At 46.2% G+C, this 21,801-nt stretch overlaps 1 protein-coding gene across 2 annotated transcripts; it reads right to left on the bottom strand.

Annotated features, from left to right (window-relative positions):
• Window positions 1-8,190: 8,190 nt before the first annotated feature.
• Window positions 8,191-15,933, bottom strand: LOC135378849 (uncharacterized). Of its 2 annotated transcripts, none has more exons than XM_064611985.1 (13): window positions 15,518-15,933; window positions 12,890-13,087; window positions 12,594-12,809; window positions 12,369-12,464; window positions 12,178-12,267; window positions 12,011-12,118; window positions 11,838-11,924; window positions 11,641-11,745; window positions 11,433-11,576; window positions 11,173-11,250; window positions 10,874-11,091; window positions 9,850-10,009; window positions 8,191-9,170 (listed from the first exon to the last, which is right to left on the bottom strand). In XM_064611985.1, exons 1-13 carry the CDS (start codon window positions 15,528-15,530, stop codon window positions 9,019-9,021), a joined length of 1,665 nt encoding a protein of 554 aa, XP_064468055.1. In that variant the 5' UTR covers window positions 15,531-15,933; the 3' UTR covers window positions 8,191-9,018. The 2 variants fall into 2 exon arrangements, with proteins under 2 accessions (XP_064468055.1, XP_064468056.1); XM_064611986.1 differs by lacking the exon at window positions 15,518-15,933 and adding an exon at window positions 13,251-13,328 and having other exon boundaries at window positions 12,890-13,190.
• Between the last annotated feature and the right edge of the window lie 5,868 nt (window positions 15,934-21,801).

The raw sequence follows: 21,801 nt of genomic DNA, 5'->3' as shown, positions 1-21,801 counted from the left end.
GTATATTGTAAATGCCACTGAATGCTTACTTTTTTTGTATTCACGCGCGCACTGTACCTGTGTTCGTTACAAGATGACAACGAGTTCGAGACGTGCGCTATTCCAAAACGGGAATATTTTATTTAGAGATAGAGGAACTATCAAAGTAAACGCAACTCTGAATGTCTTACAAAAAACAATTTTTGCCCTCTGTAAGTGCAATACACTGCAAAATAAATTACGTTCTAGTCAACAATGCTGGCTTGATAATATGAAGCTGCAAGTCGACAAGTTGTATATACAGAGTGTTTCACCTAAAGTGATGAAAAATTATAACTGGCGACATACTCGCCGGAGGATTGTGGGACTTTCGACAATTATCTTCTAGAAGCTTTTGCCGCCATTTAGGAAAGCTTTGGACAATTTTTGATTCCAGGAAATTTATTTTTTTCAATTGAACTTTGCAAATTGCCACACGAACCTCTTTTTTTTTACAGAAATATGAAGTCCTTCACGAATAACCACAAACCCAACATAAACTATGCGCAGTATCGCAACGGAAATCGTCGATTTTTTTTTTTTTTTGTGTGTGTGTGAAAATTACGCTTTAGCCCCGCCTGCTTGATTTTCGCAAAGAAACACGCGCGACATGTGCGTCTAGAGGAGGAAGTGTCCCAGCCTCTAGTTTTACCTTTCTTTCACCGAATGACCTTGATGTTGGTGACTACCTCTTTATCTCAAAGAAAAGAAAATAACCGTCTTATCCCAAAGGCACACCAAATGAAGGCGGGGACACTTCCTCCTCCAGACGCACATATCGCGCACATTTCTTTGCGAAAATCGAGCAGGCGGGGATAAAAGGTAATTTTCATAAAATTTTTTCGACTGTTTCTGTTGCGATACTGTGCGTAGTTTTTCTTGGGTCTGTGGTTATACGTGGAGGACTTAACATTTCTGTAAAAAAGTTGGGTTGGCTATGCAATTTTCAAAGCTGAATTGAAAAAATAAATTTCGCAGTTGAAAATTGTACAAAGCTTTCCTCAATAGTGGCAAAAGTTTCCTGAAGGTAATTGCCGAAAGTCCCACAATCCTCCGGCGAGTACGTCACACGTTAGAATTTTTATCACGTTAGTTGAAACACCCTGTTTGTAAGCGCTCAAACGTCCCACGCCAGTACTGGACAGCGGTTTGGGCATTATTGGGCCATCATCAGGATATATATCTTAATATACCTGTCAATTATCATGAATTCTAGGAAATTCCACACGCTCTTCATATTGGTGTAGTAAAATAGTGACCTTTCGTTGGCAAAGTTCCGAGTTCAGTTCGCAAAAATTTACATAATTAAACTTACATTACATGACATTCACATCAGGAGGGTGGCACAAACCGAGTACGAACAAATGCCGTTGACCGCATGATTCTTAGGTGGTTTAGTTTTTTATTATAATTCAATGACACGTTTTCTGGGGCACGCTCTAGCAGAGCGACGAACTGAACCGGAATCTAAACCGAAAACAGGAATTAACCGGAATTTTTAGCTGGAACTGAACCGGAACCGAACCGATCTAAAAACTTCGGTTACCGGTTCGGGATACCGGTTCGGTTCAGGTTGGGGTGTGGTGGTGGGTGATGTGGGGATTCGAGGGGTCTGCCTGCCTAGTTGGCGGCACCTTGCTCGGGGAAGGTATGAAAGGGGCCCTGTTGGTCGAAAAACAGAAATAACCGCATCAAAAAGCGTAACTACACATCTTGTAGCATTTTAGTGGCTACCTATAATTTTGTAGCATGTTGGAAATTCGAACCGGTTCCGAACCGGTTTATAGGCTCTGCACCGGTTAATCGAACCGATATATGGGAACTCCGGAGCTGAACCGGAACCGAACCTTTATGGCCGAACCCGAAACAACCCGAAAAGAAAAAAACGTTTCGTTTCGACGCTCTGCCCAGTAGGCTTTAGCTCACTGCACTAAAAAAAAAAAACATAATAGCAATAAAAAATGGGGCGGGCTCTGTCCTGTGCGACCCGTAGTATTTTGCATGAAAACATCGCGACCTCCGAGTCCTATGCTCATTTGTGGGATTCAGTGAAAGAAATGATAGTCTCCATTCATTTACTCATTCCGTTCAGTAGTAATTTATTAAAGCAAGGGACATTTAAGTCGTCGCGCTCAATTTCCCACCGCAGCTGCGGTTGGGGTTCTCTGGCGGGCTCTGCCTCCCCCACTGTGCTGAGCTTTCACCCCCCACGGCCCCCTCTGGATGCACTGCATACTCTTTGCAGGTCACTTTCACATTCCCACAAGTCGAAGTTCCTCCGCGAGTAAAGGGTAAGTGCTCGCGCTGTGCGCAGTCGAAATTGCGGCCGCCGCTGACCTCCCGTAGCTCTCTCGATCGTTCGGTGCTGGACTCTGGGGAGTTATTAGATTCCTCTTCAGCGGCCCTTTCTTCTGATTGCCGTTGCCTTAGATGCTGCTTATGTTTTAGTTTCATAAATGCCGACATTCTGGCAAAATATTGATATTTCAAATTTGCAAACTTAAAAAAAAAAATGTTGTTGTTCTTGAAACCGATATCGCTTCAGGTCCAGGTAGGACCTCTCCAGCGCTTTACAACGACACCTTGATCGGCGCTTTTAGCTTCACGCGTTCACGAGATAGAGTGCACGCAAGGTACGCGTGCCCCTATACTTCCGTCTCTCTCGCACGCGCGCGCCACACCAATAGATTATGTCAGCCGCCGCAGTCACCCTATTGGCTTGAATTTAACACGTATAAGCTATGTGGATTTAGCCGGTTGATTGCCATCGGCATATTACTCGCCAAGTTATCGTGTCATGACATTTGCATAACTTCGTTGCATCCTAAATTTTGGCCTGGCTACAAAACCGAACTTACAGACGTTTTGACGCCAAAAAGAGGCATGATTCACCATCTAGAACACACACACTGAGTCTCACTGCAACGCCGTTAGTCGAAAGCGTTCCTGCGAATGTCACAACATGCGGCGTACTTTATCTTAATGCACTGAATAATCAATCCCAAAATTCGCCCCCCCCCCCCCGCCGGCGTGCTCCGCCACTATGCTCAGCCGCTATGCGGGAAGTGTCCTTACAGGATGTGAATTCAATGGGAAACGGCGTTTATGCCAATTAACACCTAAACATAATAAAAATTTTAAGATGTCATGGTCTAATTCACCATGCAAAGAACCCCTGGAGACATGAAAGGCGCTATCAGAATATAAACCTAGTGCACCCTGGCCAAATGAATTTTAATGCATTGCGCCTATGGGGATTTCGTCGATTTTTGCACAGGGCCCATGTTTAGACTACGATTTTTTGACAATGACAGTCAAACTCTGGAAATATCATCGCCTATTTTTAGTCAGTACGTCCTCCAGGCCATATACCAACCACGGCACGACGTGTGAGTGTTAATCCTGATGCACCCAGGGCCTTCAAAGTTGCGACTCAGACAGGGTTCCCCTCCTAGGCGCTCGACGGACTAAGTCCCAGTATTATCGTAATACACATGCGCTCAGACTGTGCGGCCGGTCTTAAGGAGTTCGAAAGGCGGACGGTCATTTTTTCCGGATCTCCAACAGAATAGACAACTTTGCGTTGAGTGAGTAATATACAAATGATACCGTTTTGTATTTTATATCGCTTTTATATTAAACTTGATAAAATTGTCTATTTCGAGTGCCGTTTTGCGAGTGATTTCGTCAAACGCGACCTTTCAGGGTGCAACAGGCGAACAAGGCACGGGCTTCAAACCCCGTGATTTTACTTTCACATATACATATTTCAAAATCAGCTTAGGACATCTCCTATATTATTGTTATATCAAATGGTATTAAGCCCCGAAGTTGATGAAAGTGGCCAATTGGCCATTTCGAGTGCAGTTTTGGAAGCGATTTTGCCAAATGCGACCTCTCAGGGTGCAACAGGTGAACAAGGTACGGGGTTCAAACCCCGTGATCTTACGTCCAGATATACAAATTACGAAATCAACTTAGGACATCTTTAATATTATTTTTATATCAAATGATATTAAGCCCGAAGTTAATGAAATTGGCCATTTGGCCATTCCGAGTGCCGTTTTGGAAGCGATTTTGTCAAGCGCGACCTCTCAGGGTGCAACAGGGAAACAAGGTACGGGGTTCAAACCCTGTGATCTTACTTTCAGATATACATATTACACAATCACCTTAGGACATCTTTAATATTATTGTTATATCAAATGATTAAGCCCCGAAGTTAAGGAAATTGGCCATTTGGCCATTTCGAGTGCCATTTTGGAAGCGATTTTGTAAAACGCGACCTCCCAGGGTGCAAAACGGCAAAATAGTACAGGGCTCAAACTCCGAAATCTGGATTTCATGTATACATTCTGTAAAACCAGCTTCAGACATTTTTTATATCATTTTTATATGAGCTGATATTAAGCCCCAAATTTGATAGCATTTTATTTTTCTTTTGCCTTCGCCGAGTGTCGCTTCGGAAACAGTTTCTTCAAACGCGGCCTCTCCATGTACAGGGGAAACAGATACGCCCTGGTACCACGATTAAAGGGGCTTCGCACGTTTTAAAGGGCTCGATCTAATGCCGAACGTTGCGGTAGCTTCTGTTGCAATCCCAGCACAAGCCGTTCATAGTATATTTTTGGCGCAATGATAAAGTCATTTGAGTCATTGTAAAGGGCTCTGCTGCAGCCTTTTCCAAATTTTGCGGTGGTTTCCGATGCAATCACAGGAGAGGGGCATAACATAAGTCGTCGCGTCTTTATATGTGTGTAAAATGTCTGCCACCATGATTAAAGGGGTTTTTGTCCGTTTGAAAGGGCTCTGCTGCAGCCTTTATGCAGTTTGTGTCCGCGTCCGCTATAATTCCAGTAGAATGGCAATAGCATAAGCCGTTGCGAATTCGGAACTCTGATACAAGAGGGTGTCGACCGTTTTAAATGGCTCTGCTGCCGCATTTTCTGTATTTTGCGGTAGCCTCTGTTACAATCCCAGTAGAAGGGCATAGCAGAAGCCATTGATGACATGTCATTGGCAGCATGATACAAGGGGTCTCGCCCATTTTGAAGGGCTACGCTGCATCCTTTTCTGATATTTGCGGTCGCCTGTGTTATGATCTCGGTAGAATGGCACAGTATAAGTTGTTGATAGTAAGTCTTTGGCAGCATGACACAAGGAGTTTTGCTCGTTTACGAGGGATCTGCTGCCACGTTTTCCGAATTTGGCGATCGCCTTTGCCGCCCGTTTTAAAAGGCCCTACTGCCGCCGTATCCGAATTTTGCGGTCCCTTCTTGCGCAATCCCGTCCTAAATATGCCTTTGGTACCATGATACAAGGGGTTTCGTACGTTTTAAAGGACTCTGCTGCTGCCTTTTCCGAATTTTGTGGTTGCTTCTGTTACAATCCCAGGAGAAGAGCATCATAAGCCGTTGATAATATCTGTTCGGAACCATGATTAAAGAGGTTTCGCCCGTTCTGAAGGGCTCTGCTGCTGTCTTTTACGGATTTTGCGGTCGCCTCTGCTACAATCCCATTGGGAAGGGCAGTAGCACAAGCCGTCTGGAATATGCGTTTGGCACCATGGTACAAAGGGTTTCGACCGTTTTAAAGGGCTCCGCCGGCGCCTTTTTCAAATTTTGCGGCCACCACTGTTAAAATCCCAGTACAAGGGCCTAGTATAAGTAGTTGATAATGGCTTCGCTATGCAGGATACACCAGTCACTCTTTGTGGTGTATTCCTTGGATACCCCTGCCATCATCGGGGTTGCCCAGAAAGGTTACTTTTTACTTTTCTCAAAGAAGTTGGCAAGTGATGCAATGTTTCAGAGGGAGACTGTGGGTCAGTTCTAGCAGGTAGACGTGTAAGCGAATCGTGGACTTCCCTGTGCGTGCTGCACTTCGAGAAAAATTGGTTGATTACAATGAACAGTGAAATTCAAACGGCTTCATAACTGATATGTATTTTCATCTATGATGTCTTTTCCTCAGACTTTAGCACCAGTGCTCGTAGGTGTCTGCTGCCGTGTAAATGTTCGGACTGCCGTCGATTTGCTGTGCAAGTTCACTTTTGTGCCCCGTATCTTGGGAAGTTTCCCCAGCAGCACAATGTACCGAAAGTCGAGTGCAATAGGGGTGGACGGTATGTGTCTTATCAATGTTCTTTAGTTTCACCAGTTCGTTCAAGGTCTTCCACCTACCCGTCCACCCCTACTGTACTCGACTTTCAGTACATTGTGCTGCTTGGGATTTTTTCCTTGCCATATCGTCGCGGCTCTCTCGTGCTGAATTCGAACGGCAGGTATCAGCTTTTAGTCCGTTGCGAAACTCGTATCAGCACTGAAGAGCAAAGACAATTTATTCTTTGTCATTGTTGTTGTGGCTGGCACTATCATCAGTGCGCAAGCCAAGATGCGGAACCCGGCGTGATAAGGCGTGATTTCGAGTGGAGCGAACCGTATATCTTTATGAACACATATCTATGGGTATATGCATTGGTGGCCAAGCTGTATCAGGAAATCTCATGAATTACAGGGGGTGGTTGGAAAAATTCAGGGGAAGTGTACATCTTCCTGGGGGGTGGGGGTAACGAAACCCCTGGGAGGGACCGCAGTTATAGCAACCCAAGCAGCACGCCAATATTGGTCCAATATTGGACCTATATGGGTTGCCACGATTGCCAAGCCCATTTTGAGCCAATATTGCCAATATTTCTGTGATAACACCAACGGGGAGTCCGTGAAATAAAAGCATTATCCTGTATAATATTCACCACTGATAATACTTTTCTCTGATTTGTACTTTTTTATTTCTGCGGATCTAATTGATCCACATTGCACATGATTGCAAAAAACAGAGAAAAACACGACATCACCAAAAAAGAACGAAGAACTACGCCCGCCTTGCTAGAGGGCACAAGCAGTCCCACAGAACTGCCAATATATATATATATATGTATTGGCATCATCGTGGAAGACCAGCCATATTGGCTGACTCCCTTTAACGCAACAAACGCACTAGTCTACAACCATCGCAACGCCAACACCCAAAGACGAGCTCACGGCAGGTCTGGGATTGATGTACGTGCTAGATGCCAACTCGCAACAAACCAAAACTCACGGAGAGTTGCTCGTGGGACAGCAGCACGAAGGATATTAGAAGCGGATGACATACCTACCATTGCTTTCTTCGGAGAGGCTCGCTGATGTTTGCCACCGCCTACCAAACTGGACGGCCCCAAGAACTGCTCTCTCCCTGTATAACACTCTACGGATGCCCGCTCTGACCCTGTTTAGTACCTCAACGGCGGTGCGAGCACGGCCACCGTGCACAGCTATGCAGCGTGCTATCCAGACCTGGTAGTTTCCCAGATAACACACACCAGTCCCGCGGACGACCGTGGGACTGCCGCCTTCGGATCATGCGGCTGTCCCTGGGACTGCATGACTTCGTCCCTTGCCCATCCCTACATGCTCCGAGTGAACCTCCGAAATTGTGCCTTTCGGAAGTCCAAGGGATGCTTCGTTGGGATACTCTCGGGATGAACGGTGGCTTTATTTCGGATGTTGCATACCTGGCTTGTTGCTTGCTAAATCAGCTGTTCTGTACTCCAGTTACTACTACGCATGGTTTAGACCTTATACGCATGTATATCATGATTATTAGCTTTTAACGAATCTTATATTTTCAATAGAAACTGAATACCTTGCATAGAAAGCAAGAAAATAATACCTGACGTTACCTTTAGAGTGTTTGCGTTAGAAACATGTGGTACCTTTATGTTGTATCTGTTTCTTCCATATACAACAAAAACAGCATCGGGGTTCATTTTATCACTCTTCATGAAGAGCTTTGCAAACAGAGTGGTGAAACAATTGGTGCTATTTTTGTTATTTCTGTTTTCTGTACCACTGTATCTAACATAAAAGTACTGCATGCTTGGAACACAAACACTCTAAAGGTAATGTCAGCTATTATTTTGTTGTTTTGCTTGTGACGTATTCAGCTTACATTGAAAATACACTGTATGATTCCATAAAAGCAAGTGTTCATGATCGGCATGCTTACAAAACTGAAACAATGCGTAGCATACCCTGCAACTAATAAAGCGACACTGTACAATGAAGTGATCTACACATGGTGAGGCGGGCTATTTTTTGTTTACACAGGTACTTTAATAAACTGTTACGGAACGTTAAGTACTTTCGACAAATGTGTAGTGGCATTGCAATACTGGTGAATAAAACGTAGAATTCACTTGGCAGGACTTCTGAACTCAGAAAACTGAATTCAACTAGCTGTAATAAAAACCTCTCATTCGTTGCATAAGCTGGACAAAAAGCCTAACAGTGCATGCGTTTGTGTCACTTACATTGGTATCACAGTATGTGGTATTTAACCAATATAAATTGAGCATTTATTGTTGCTCAAAGACATACTTATTCAATGTTGTATGAATAGTAAATGAAGTACAGAGGACGGCATTCTAGTACATATTCCTCTAACATGAAGAACCGAAAGAACTGACTAGGTAAGAAAACACAACTGGGCGCACAGGGCACCTAAACTGCATCCCCAAGTTGTATCAATATAAAAAGCCGTTGTCTTGTGATGCATCTGCATAAAATAAACGAGTTCAAGGCACATATGGTGGCATGAAAGTGCAAATGTGACTAGTAAGAGTGAGCATAAAAAAGAAACATGACACTAACAAGACATTACAATATTTAGAAAGTACGGTAATTTTTGTTTGGTGTAGGAGCTCCCATGTACCCACAAGCACCGCATTTTGTGTTAGGTAGATCAGTTGCATTTCTGTGCTGCAGAGGAAGTTCGCAGTTACACACAATGTTGTCAGCTATACACCTCACAAACAACAATGTAAAATAGGTCAACAGGTAAGAATACAGTTCAAACACACACAAACATACACTCAGCGTGAGTATATGTTAACGTCATGGAAGGCACGGATGAGACTGGCTCAATGTCTGTATGCTGAATGTGGTGCCCGCAACATGTTTACTGCTGACTGGCACTTTCTCCACTTGCTTTGGCTTGTTGCTTTTTGTAGGTATCAGGGGCATGACGCAACCATGACTGTGCAGCTTTTTCTACGTTTTTCATAGTACCTTCCTTTTCAGCTTGCTGTTGGTTCACTGGCACCAAGCAACCTGATAATAAAACATGTCATATGCTAAAGGTCATGTATCACAGGTCATAAGTCATATAGGATACAGTTCATGTTCTTGAAGTATAAATAGTTTGCCACATTTAAAAGCTTGCAATCGAGCACCTGCTTCAGAAGAACTGTCATGGAAAGGTTATGGCCTTCCTTGCGCCTGCATGATACCAATGACCAGAGGTGAGCGCCCTCTGAGGGCAAATGAGCATGAGGATTCCATCACCCTCACCTTAAGATATCTGAGGTGAAGGCCAACTTTTCTGGTGATGCTTGAGGTGAGGAAATTATTTTTTAAAACTGTTGAGATGAGATGAAGGAAATTTTCAAAAAGTTTTTGAGGTTATGTGAGGTGGGGAAAATTTAACAATTTTTTTTGCGGTGGGTGAGAAAATTTAGGCAGCTTATCTAGGTCCACATGTTTTGGTTCACAGTACTTGTTGTCACCTCGCCGCCACACTTATACATGGACATTGGTGTCGAAATCTGTACCCTCGTCACACCCACAGTAATTGGGTAATTGCTGGAATTCATGCAAGCGGTATATCGCCTTGGTTTAAGTTGAACAAAAAATGAAGTTTGCGTCTGATAGAAATGCAATACCAGAATTTGAATGACACATCAGCGAATTAAAGGCCACATTAAAAGAAAGCTGCTGAGATAGTACGTACCGCACATCAGCTTCCATATCTGGAGGTCAGTGAATTTTCGTTTCCCTTTCGTACCATGGAGGCTGAAATCCTTGCCCACGTTGATCGACAGCAATTTTAACAAGATCCTGCTTGTTTTCTCTCCTACATCAGAGCCTCCTATGAATTTCATAAAGAGCTTCTGCAAAGAAGCCCACTGTCAGAACATTTGGAAGAGAAGTAATGGAATCATGAAATGTAAATAAAAAGCATATCAGTGGCACTAACCAACGTAGATCAATGGTGTCCCACCTGACGTGTCAAGGGCATGGTTTCGCGACTTCGGGAGCAGGTTGCCAGTTAAGACGTACGGAACGCATTTGTTCGGGAATACCATTTTTCACAATTTTTTTACTATCGCAAAATTTGCGAAAGTGAACACAACGTGAGCATTAGTGCATTTATAGCACTGCTTTTGAAACAAGCTTACGAAATACTGTGCTTGAGATATTCTCCACGATGGCAACAGCTTCCACAACAGCTGCACGACTCACAGTGCAACTGACCTGGTGACTACTCACTGTGTTGTGATTGTAAGCTTTGTGGCTCAAAAGCAACAAAGGTCAGGAAGTGCCACAACTACAGTGAGGATGATTTATGTTATGAATGATAACAACAGCAAAAATTATTTACTATGTTGTGTGAGCACACCGCTGGCATTGAAGAAAGCCCCCATTTTTTATATGCTGCTGCTTTAACCTGCCACAGAGACACTGAATTCAGTGTCCAAGTGCACATTTCTAGACATGGGAACTAGACATACTAAATCACCGCAAACTCAGAGAAAGCCTCAGTGGAGAGCCGCCAATATTTCGTACAGAGACTGTTCCTCTTCGGGGCCCAGAAGAACAGCCCCTGTCTGAAATATCGGCGGCTTTCCACTAAGGCTTTCTCTCATTTTGTGGTCTAGCGGATGGCTGGATTTCTCCTCGACCTAAATCACTGCAAGTTGTACGAATGCCAATATCTGTTACGTAGACAAATTAACAAGACATGTCAAACTTACAAGTTGGTTTCTTTTCTCAGGGTTGTTCTTTAGCTCCTCTTCGAAGGCCATGAGCTCCTCTGTAGTTTTAATCTGCTCATCGAAGCAGCTTGCAGTCGACAGTTGATCAACAGTGGTGCTGCTGTTCAGCTTGCTGATAATGACCAGCAACTGCTCACTTTGCTTTTGCTGCACTAGCCTTATGGTGTGCAGAAGTGTTAGTGTTTCCTGACAGTATCCTACAAAATAGTAGGTTCATGAAGCAAACGCAGAAAGATGGCAGCTCAATTGAGCAGTGTAACAGGCAATGCCTACATTACCTGAGCTTAAGTTCTGGTACGCGTGGCTTGATGTGCGATCTGCTGCTCGTGGGTGCTTCGTGTTTTGGCCCCTGACACCTAGTGGAAAGCAGCGTAATTGCCAAAGCAGTCCAAGGGCCGCATTGACGTCAAACTAAAGTGAGGCTCTTTATGCCATGCTGAGCTGTGATTGGTGACTTGGCAACGATTGGCCAATCACAACTCAACACGAGATAAGGAGTGCCACTTTAGTTTTATGAGAATACCCCAGGTCCAAATACCTTGGTCCTCAGAAGCCCCACGAGGAGAAGGGTCCCATGACTGAGCTTGCAACAATGTCTGCGGTGGCGTTTCACAACAGTGCAATGGTGGGCCAGCTGTGGCACTTAGTGGCTGTCTTTCGCACCCACCATGGAAGCCATTACCTTGTTCCATATAAAAATAGCATTGTAACTGAAGAACAAGCTGCCCACTGCAGCCGTCATTTACCTTGATGCTGGGTTGTACCGCCAGTGTGCAGATGCCATGGCTCAGCTGACGAAGGTTCATGTTGCAGTGCTTCAGGTCCTTCTGAGGGCAAGGTCAGTATAGAGCCTGGTGGTTTAATATGGCGTGTGTCATGAAACCCAGTACCTTCTTGGATATCGACTTTCTATTGTTTTGGGCATGTTGTTGCCTGTACGCACCCTGATGCTGCAATGAAGGTGGGCGCGGCAACCATGGTTGCGATGACGAGAATTCATGCTGCTGTGTGGACGGACCTGATGTTGAGCCTGGTGGTTGCACATAGTATACACGTCATGAAATCCAGAAGCAATAATTTTGCACTGCATTGAGTATGCTGTCTACTGTTACCCACCGCAACGTGCCGGCAAACTGGTAGACGGCCATTGCTGGGATGTTGAGAGTCCGTGATGCGATGTTTCATGTGCGTGCGAGGTAGAGCTTGGTGGTTGTCCACTGCGTACTTTAGGGCACCTCGTGGCTTTTACACACCTTTGAAATTGCAGTCTATTTGTTACTCACCCTGGTGTTGCGAGGAGGCAGGCAGACGTGAAGGCTGTGGCTGAGATGAGGGCCTGGGACGTGCGGAACCGCCAACAAGCGATGGACAGGCTGAAATATAGCAAAAGCAAGGTGTGACACCATTGCAACTTTTTATGGGGCCCATAGGTGCAATACCATCTGTTTAAGTCGACCGACAGAAAGTCAACTACCTTGCAACTGCTCATAGGAGCCTCTGCCACAATTAGCGACCTGTACGTAGCTTTGAAGAACCGGTTCAGCTGTTGGTGTTGACATGGGGTATAAACCTATAATTTTGAATTTTGGGTTAGGAGATGTGAACATATAATCTACATTGGGAGATCTGACAGCCATCTTTAGAAAAGGTTTAAAAAAATAACTATATGTTGCAGGAAAATGTGCTCATCAGTGCGAACCAAGAAATGCTGTCTCAGGCGGTGTCGGTGGTCGCGGGAGAACGGATGTCTGGTAATTGCCATCGTCGTCATCTGAGAAACTGCTGACCTCGTGGGATTCATCAGACCATACTTTGCGCTTCTTCTTCCTTTTTCCTCGGCCGTACTCGCGGTCACTGCAGATATCGGATGTATCTTCAGCACACCGCAGCTTTATTCGTGCTTCCTTATAGGTTTCTTGAAAAAAAAAAGAAAATTAATTAGTTAGCTGTAACCCGAGACTGCAACATCACAAAGGCAGATTAGCAGTATCATACCAAATTTCGCAACTTCAATGCAGTCATGCAGCTGCCAGTCAGGCTGGGGTTCCGCACCTCTCAAGACCATCTGCTCGAGGCGCCTCGGGTTTTTCTCATTTGGCCATGCGCATTTCCCGTCACGTTTCCAACTGGCATGTACAAGTGCGATGGCACTGCCTTCTTCAGGAAACTTAATAATTCGAAATGGGAATGACCCTATGCAAAAATAAAAATCAACATACTTTGTACAAAGCAGTGGCTTCAAACACAGTTCACGTGAGCATGGATGAGGAGGAAACGATTCGGAACATGAGTGGTCCTGTACATATTAAATAACAAGTCATTATTTACAAGCTTGAATGTTCAAACCTTAGTTCACATTGGTATGGATAAGAGGGAAGACAGCGAAGCGGTCCCTGAACGGCAATCGAATGCATTTTAGGGCAACACGGGATAATGGCCAGCAACCTAAGGATGACAATGTGCGGCAGGAGTGTATTCCAAACTTCGATGACCTACAGGGATAAACGTAGAGGTCACCAGGGTTCACGAACTTTCTTCCAATGACAAGGACCTCGCCTGAGTTATCAGTACACACGAGGTTCTCAATACGAACTATTGATCCGTCCTGCAGCACACATGTGTTGTCCCTCTTTTGTGTGCGCAGGGTGAACCTTCCTGGTACCACAACCTTTTTGTATTGGGACCCACTGCAGTTCAAAGGAAGTGGACCTCCTGTGTGGATGATGGAACATTTCACATCCAGACTGGTATGCTTGTGCTGTTTTGGCAGCTTTCGACGTTCCATTGTACGATTGTGAAGCTGTTCAAGTGGACGATCTGGTTTCCTGATGATAGATTTCAGCGTCTGCATATAGTTTTCAAATGGAAATGCACTCCACTTATCGAGAGGGCCATGCTCACGGACATCACTGGTTAGGTGAATGAGGTTGTGAACATTGTGGGAAACCATGTGCGGTCCATACAGTGTCGTGAACACCTGAACAAAAAGTACAAGAAGTTGGTGTGCATAGTTTGCATATTGCTCAGTAAGACTGCGGCTGCACAAAATGGTGACCGCAGTATGCAGCACCATGAAGTTTGCATAGAGGTGGCTTGGTATTCTGGACAACAACACAAGGGGGCCAGTGTAGAGCAACAGCGTTCTATATTCTGTGGCCTTCCACCTGTCTAATTCAGTGAGAGTACGAGGCTTCCTGGAGAAGTCCGAGCACACGTAAGGTTCCACTCTCAGAAGCTCGAGGGAGATCCGGTCCTTGGTGCTTCTCCCAAGTCGATACGATCTGTCACCCTTGAACCACAAAGTCAGGAGCTTGTGGACCACACCTAGACACACGAGATGCATGTAGTCTAAAGGCACCTGTCGTACCATATCTATAGGCAGTTCCTTTAAAATAGTCTCACTGACATGGTGCTGCTCAAAGGTGCCACAGCGAAAACGTTCGTCTGTCATTGCATCAGCATCCAGCTGCGGAAAACACACACGACCCTGCTGGTACTCCCCTTGTGTTACGCATTTTGTGCAGCTTGCATACGCGTTGTGACCCTTGATGCCAAGAATGTATGCTTTGGCAGGTGCATCGCACACTATTGCATCCAGCTTAACTGCCACTGTTTTTGCACTGACCGCCACTCCATTCGCGAGTATTTCACTAAGCTCTGAAACAAATGGCCTCAAAAACGTGTTTGCACATAGGTTCTTGGATTTTCCGAAGGAGACACCGACAGGGAAAGGCGTACTTTGTCCACAGTTTGTGACGAGGCACAAAATGGGCCAGAACTGATCTGTTGAACTTTTGGCGAGGGGCAGCCCATCAACGTTTATATTTATGCAAATGGTGTCTGGGACATTTTGTAGCCCTTCTAACTCGTACTGCAGGCCAGAAGCGAGTCCAAAGTGGCAGTATTTCCCATTCCCCATTTCCTGCACGCCGGTCGCACTTCGAGGAGTTCGGAGTAACGTTCTTGCGCAGGCGGGCAGGGAAGACAGAGAGGGATGAGTTCGCAATACCCGAAGAAAGATCGGTATGAGTCACACTCGAATGCAAAGCCCACGCCCGAAGGATTTCATTAAATGCGTCCTCTGTACTGTCACTGTTGGAACCCTCAATAATAGTGCAAGGTTGTTCTGAAATGGGTGTATGGCTTTCAGATGATATAGTTCGTTCGTTGGCCTCCTCTACCGATTGAAGTTGATACGTGTAGAGGCGATTAGAAACCATCTCCGAAGATAAATCGTGAGCTGCCATCTCCGTAGGTAAATCATGAGTGGTGTTCGCCTCGACCATACGGAATGACTGTTGCGGAACATCACGAGGAGAGCCGGCAGTGGGAGCCGGTGGTGCTCCTGGGCTTTCGTTGGCTGCATTACACATCGACAAACTGTTCTCTACACACTGCCGCACATGTCTACGCAACGTAGATTTACTCCACTTTGACATACTAACCAGTCTGAACAGAATGCACCAAACTTAAAACTCTTCTTTCGCCAGTGAATGGCAACCGACAGTCTGTCTGCAGCCCGACAGAAATCTCAACAGGCATATATATAGGTCCCGTGGCGCCGATCTAAAACATACGGCATCAAATTGCGTGTGATCGTGACGTTTAAACCACAAAACTTACCTTTTTCGCTCATCCTCGCTAAAAATATCACCTTCAAGATGCCAACGACAACATGTGGACGCCATTCACGGCTGGTTTCCCGCCTCGACCGGTGGCTGGTTTTTGGTTGGTCGTTTTGGTCAGGGAATAGTTTCGTACCCAAATGTGCTGATGGTGCTTATGTCCATAAAGGTCTTTGTAACAACAAAAACATATGACAAATAACTCACATAATGGATGTTTGGCACCCAAATATTTTGAGAGGAAGCAATTCGCACGCTTTCTGCGCGTTCCCGCTCAACCAGATGGCGGTCTGTACGTGTCTCGTAGCCTGTCGTTTCGGTTTCACTTTTTGTGTCCCCCCCCGCGCTCCTCCGACGGCGGATCTCCGGCGAATTTTAGAAGCATATCTGACGAAAGCGTCCGCGGTTCCTCCCAGGGACTGGCATTGTGGGACGACGGTCCGTCAAATCATTTCGGTTTTACTTTTTGTGTCCCCCGCTCTTCCGACGGCGGATCTCCGGCGGCTTTTAGAAGCAAATCCGAGGAAAACGTCCGCGGTTCCTCCCAGGGACTGGCAATGTGGGACGACGGACGTTGGGCAACAATTCGGACGTCCCCGGGATCACTATGTGTTTTCTGGGTTATTTCTACCGCCAGGAGTACAAACTGGCGTCTATCGCAGACCGGAACTGGGAGCGAGCTCAGTAACTGGACCGTGCCCCACCGAATGAACGGAATGCCGTAAAGCACCTCAGCCTTGTGCCACAAAAAATCCGGGAGTAGACAGTTGCGAAAAGCGTGCTCCGACGTTTCAAAGGAAGGGCAGAAAGGGCAAAAAGGCCTGGTCAAACCAAAGCGGGACAACCTGTCCCTGAGAGGTAAAACGTCGTGCGCAAGACGCCACTGCAAGCTTGCACGGCGCGCATCCAACAAGCCGGCCGTAATATGAAGCCACGCGATCGGGCGAGGCACAGACGAGCTCGCCGTCGGAAGGAGCTCCAGAAGAGCGGCATAAAACTGCTTGACGGACCAGACAAAGAAATCCTCCGACGGGAATGATGCGCGTAGGCGACGGACGTTCAAAACGTACTCTCTCAAGTGCGAGGCCACAAACTCAGAGCGCGGTCTATTCTGCACAAGCGGGCGAAACAGACGTACGTCTGGACCTAAGCAGTATTGCAGGAGGTCGTGGGCGGGGTGGCCAGGGTCACTAAGGCCGTCTAAAATTGCCTTTATCCCGAGCGCAAGACACTTGATTTTTACGCGCGGAACCCGCAAACCGCCAACCTCTCTCGGCTGGTACATACGTGCACGGGATACCCACTCAGCTCCGTTGCCCTAGATGAACCGAAAGGCCGTACGAGTTGCTGCAAGGAAAACCTGACGAAGAGGAAGGCAAACTGTCTCGTGATACCAGTATTTGCTCAGGAACCACGACGCAGCCAGGCGAGCTCTACAGGCGATAGGGAGCACTAGGCCCCTTAAATCCGTGAGAACCGCCAATGCCAAAGATCCCTCAGAAGCCTTCATTGGGATCGCAATAGTCTACAAACCAAAAGTTTCCATCCCGCTCCGAGAGTACAAAGGGACGAAACACTCACGTGACGGTGAAGGACATACGCCAGGGCAGCTCACTCTGCTAGCAGCAGCTTGAAAGCACGTCACTTTACAGAAGAGCCATCCCTTCCTATCAGACATTGTGTTTTTTACTTGACCTGCCGCAATTCGGTTATCATTACAGCAACCAGCGACATTTTAGCCCTATGAAACGTCCGTTCGAGCTGTCGCGCATGCGCATTAGCTGTAGGACGCGTGATTTCGCTCAAACAACCCGCTCGATATGGGGCCCATATTGCCAGGATATTCCCCATATTTGCTCAAACTGGGCAACATGGAGCCCATATTGCCCATTTTCAGCCAATATGGGGAAATCGGCTTGGGAAAGTACCTTAGCGTAAACAGCTGAGCGGTATAGTTATTAGGCATTCGCATATACAATTCATTCTCTACTTCCTCACCCCGGAAATATGCACGCCTTCGATTGTGAATATACTTAGTTCTGCACCAAAATCTCCGGTCCAACGAAGTCGCGGTTGATCAAGTCATTGCCACTCGCAGACGCCACCACTTGCATCGCCACAGCACTCGCAGACGCCAGATTGTCCATATCTTCGATTTTACTTAGTAATAACTCTGGATATAAACGTGATATTGAAGATGTCATCATTTAATTATGTAGTCTGTATATCCATGCCTAATAGCTATGAGTCTGTGGCCCATACCTGTTTCCATTGCTGCAACCTGCGAAGTAGCGTTTGGTCAAATCGTTCATTTTCAAGCGACCAAAGAACAGACAGGATACAATAAGATCACACACAAGTCGCCCTGTTGTTGTTTCGTGTTTGTTCCTTGGTCGCTTGTGGATTTACACCAACCAGCCCAATCTATATACTTCAGACATTTTCCAAATCGTCGCCAAGTGGCACTCACTGGCGCCAAATTGTCAGTTTCCTCTATTTTAGGTCGTAATAACTCTTGATACCAACTTCATACTGACGGTGTCATCATAAAATTACGTAGTCTGCGTATCGTCTGCGGACCATAGCTGTCATAGCTGTTGTCCTTGCTGCACCCTTAGAACTCGCATTTAGTCACTTTGTCGTCCAGAAGGCTATCACAGGCGCCAACCTGCCAATTTCATCCGGCAATCTCCCGATATCTGGAAAGTCTCATGCTCGTTCCCACAGTGATACATCACGTCTTATTCTTTATCTTACGCGAAAGCTTCGGGGCGTGTTATCGGTGTTGTTATCAGGTCGGGGTGCCAAAAGGGAATTGTTCGCCTCAGATATGTCCTCCTCTCCCTGCTCAAGTCTGTTCTTCCCCAGGCAGCACAATGTACTGAAAGTCGAGTGCAATTGGGGTGGACGAGTAGGTGGAAGGCCTTGAACAGCCTTGTGAACTTAAAGAGCATTGATAAGACACATGCCGTCCATCCCTAGTGCACACGACTTTCAGTACATTGTGCTGCTTGGGTCCTTACGTACTCACGCACCACCCTGTAAACTTAGCTTCCTTGCGTAGTCCTCTGCTATCAGGTCAAGACGGGTTTCAGAGGGGGCGTCCTGGAATGCTGCTCTTGCACAAGTCATGGTCACGACAAGACCTCTCTGTTATTCCTTCACACTACAAATAACACCGTGATAGCGTAAAAGCATGTCCCAGCAATTATGAATACTCCACTGCTGCCGAGTCGCCTCTGTGCGGCCCATCTGAGCAAGATGACGTCACGCTGAGCGGCCCTGGCCTGTGAAACACTGAAGTATGTAGTTACTGTTGACTGTGTACACATCACTTTACAGTTCGATACACATGACATTTGGCACAGCACACCGCTGGAAGACAGTTTGCAGATCAATGAAGCATTCATGGTAAACACAAGGCTTAAAAGAAGTCCTTTGGGGAGAAAATGCAATCTTCAACATCAGGGCACGTTAAAGTAGCAGTACGGACTAAGTCTCATGCCTTCATTGTCCTACCAAAGTTATGTTACAGAAATATTTTTGTCTCACTTTACATTCCTCCAACATATTTTGGCTCCACGTGACGCGAAAGCAAGAGAAAGCAATCTTTATTTTTGGAACTGTGACGTCATGTTAGGCTCTGACGGAGCAACCCTCTCTCTTCCGGCTACGTTATTGCCCTTCGCGTCTTCCGGGGGGCTCACTTTTTGCACTTTGTTGCGGAGCCCCACGTGACGTATCCTCCGACCGCTCCGACCTTTGAGAAAACACTTGTATGGAGAAGCTATCTCTCCAATTTTCCCCTCTTTCGATCCGCGTCATGACACTTCTCTACCACGTGACACTCCCCGGACGCCGGCGTCGTTTCTAGGAGACGAGTTCCCTTTCCGGAAGATGACATGATTGCAATTTGTGGGCTAATTATTACGTCACCTGCTCCTCGCGTCATCGAAACTTGTGGAAGCTAAGCAGATCAGGTAGTGAGTAGTGAGGGGCGTCTGTTTCTATACTATGCCTCCGATACTCTCCCCCTACCTGTACCTCCCTATACTTACCCATACATGATACACTGTAGGGTGGACGCTCACATGTGTCCAGCCTGGAGAGTACGTCCCTGAAAAGTCACGTGATGAGGTTCTCCTTCTTTCCCCTGCCCGTGGTTGGGGAAGGTCACGATATTTCCGGTTGGAAAATTCCCGGTCACGAAATAAAAGAAATGTTCGATTGCTTCGTGACTTGCTATACCGTGTTTAAACAACCAATAACAATAATTAACCTCTCAGCTTCTGCGGGTTTTCGGGTGGAAGTCGTTTTAGCGAAAGAAATCCACATTTTGGCGGCCGTTATGCTTGCACACTCTTTAAACAGGGGAGGGGATTTTGAAACTGATGACGAGACAGCAAGCTAGGTCCGTTCTAGCCAGAGGCTACCTCTGGACTTCTTTATTGTTTGGCCAGCGGAACGGTCGCGGCACGAGATGATCTGGGCAGGTGACGATGAGCTGATGACGGTAGCGGTGCCGCTACACTGACTTGCCGTTGTTGGCCAAACACGACTATAGAAAAAAAAATGAAGGTGGAGAGTTGAAGGGGATGTGTGTACAGGATGAACGAAACCGACGAGACGGAACTGCACTGCGAATGTAAGGTACACTAGAAGGGTCTTTGCGGTGGGTCCATTTCCTGGAGAAAACGCACGAGGTTACGAGTTTTTGTAGATCGTTCTGCGGAAGTACCTTCGGGGTATAAGGAGACATATATGACATGTATAGAGGATAGGACCAGTCCTGGCGAGTGCAAGGTATAGTGGTGTATGCTCGGTATTCTTTCACGACGTGTTCGATGGTTTCGCCTTGATGATAGTGACCGCAACTGGCATCATCAATAGAGCCGATCCGGGATAGTTGCGAGTTTACGAACGCAGATCCTGTGAGTAACCTATAAACAAGGTTGTTAAGTAACTTAGTAAAAGTATCTGAGTACGTGCACTTAGATACTTTTTGTGTATCTTGAGAAAATATTGGATACATTTTCAAACACGCACTTCGAACTGTAACTTAATAACTTTTTTCATTAACTTGTATTTATCTTTTTCAGTATTTTTTTAGTAAAAACGACGAAACACCGTCGCCGAGCAGGAGGTGGCGTGAAGGGCGCGGTAACACTAGGGATCCTCCATGCGCGTGAGAAGCTGCAGCAACCCTTCGAGACTCCCTAGCCGACACCAGGCGCGAGCTCCACTCCTCCACGCCCTTGCTACACATGCTCACGCCCTCGTACTCGCACGTGATTCGCCTTGTTATTCGTCACCCTCTTGGCGGCCTTGGCGGTAGTGTAGAGAATGGAAGAGTTTCAAGGCGTCGACTCCACCTCGGGCGCGGACGCCGTCTTTCAAGCTGTAACTACGAGCAGCCCGAGCAAAGTTGCCTGCGTTCTGTTAGAGGTACCGTACCCATAATATCGAGAGCACTTGAAATTCATCGGAAAGAAGAAGAACGGGAATCTTGAGCTGAAATGTCTCCGCTGTGAGCCGAAGACGAAGTTTCTAAGCGTCTCACCTGTCCCTGTCTCGGTTATTCCCAGTTTAGGCGTTCCTTTCAATGCTTTGCCTGCAATTACGTACGATAACCCAAGAAGGGATGTCTCTGTGGCTCTAGGGTGACACCTATTACGAGCCAAAGGCGAAATAGATGGTCCGCGTACAGAATTGCAAAAAGTAACTCCACCCATACTCGGATACTTTTCCAACGTATTTGTAACTGTATCTCAGTATTTTTTCCTGTCAGTAACTCTAACTGTAACTTAATTACCTTTGAAGCTGAGTATCTGTAACTGTAACTTAGTTACTTTTGAAAAGTAACTTTAACAACCCTGCCTATAAAGCCCCTCTTGATTGACTTGGGTAAGGCCTTTCATGGTGACAGAAAAGCGTCGGTAATTTTTATGATTTCCCGTATCCAGAATGAAGCACTTCAACTAGCTGTTTAACGCAGACCATAAGAAGTTGGGTTAACGCAGACATTCACAGCATTGTACGCTCTAACATACAACAACCCGCCATCCCGAATGACCTCGCTCTACGTCCTGATCGGTTAAAAATGGGGATGTACGCCTCTTTATGACACTTATACAGTTATGTTCGTTGTCCCACAAAGCCGCACGCCCCGCGCCTTCTACAAAATCAGAACTGATGATGGCATTCTACGCAATGATTGGCCTTCAGCGTGCTATGTGGTGAAGTTCTGAAGTGCTGTCACGCCGAGACTGGAAGGTACCCGGG

The sequence above is a fragment of the Ornithodoros turicata genome, chromosome 1 (assembly GCF_037126465.1).
Source record: "Ornithodoros turicata isolate Travis chromosome 1, ASM3712646v1, whole genome shotgun sequence".
Lineage (NCBI taxonomy): Eukaryota > Metazoa > Arthropoda > Arachnida > Ixodida > Argasidae > Ornithodoros > Ornithodoros turicata.
This window is presented reverse-complemented; position numbering and strand designations above follow the sequence as displayed.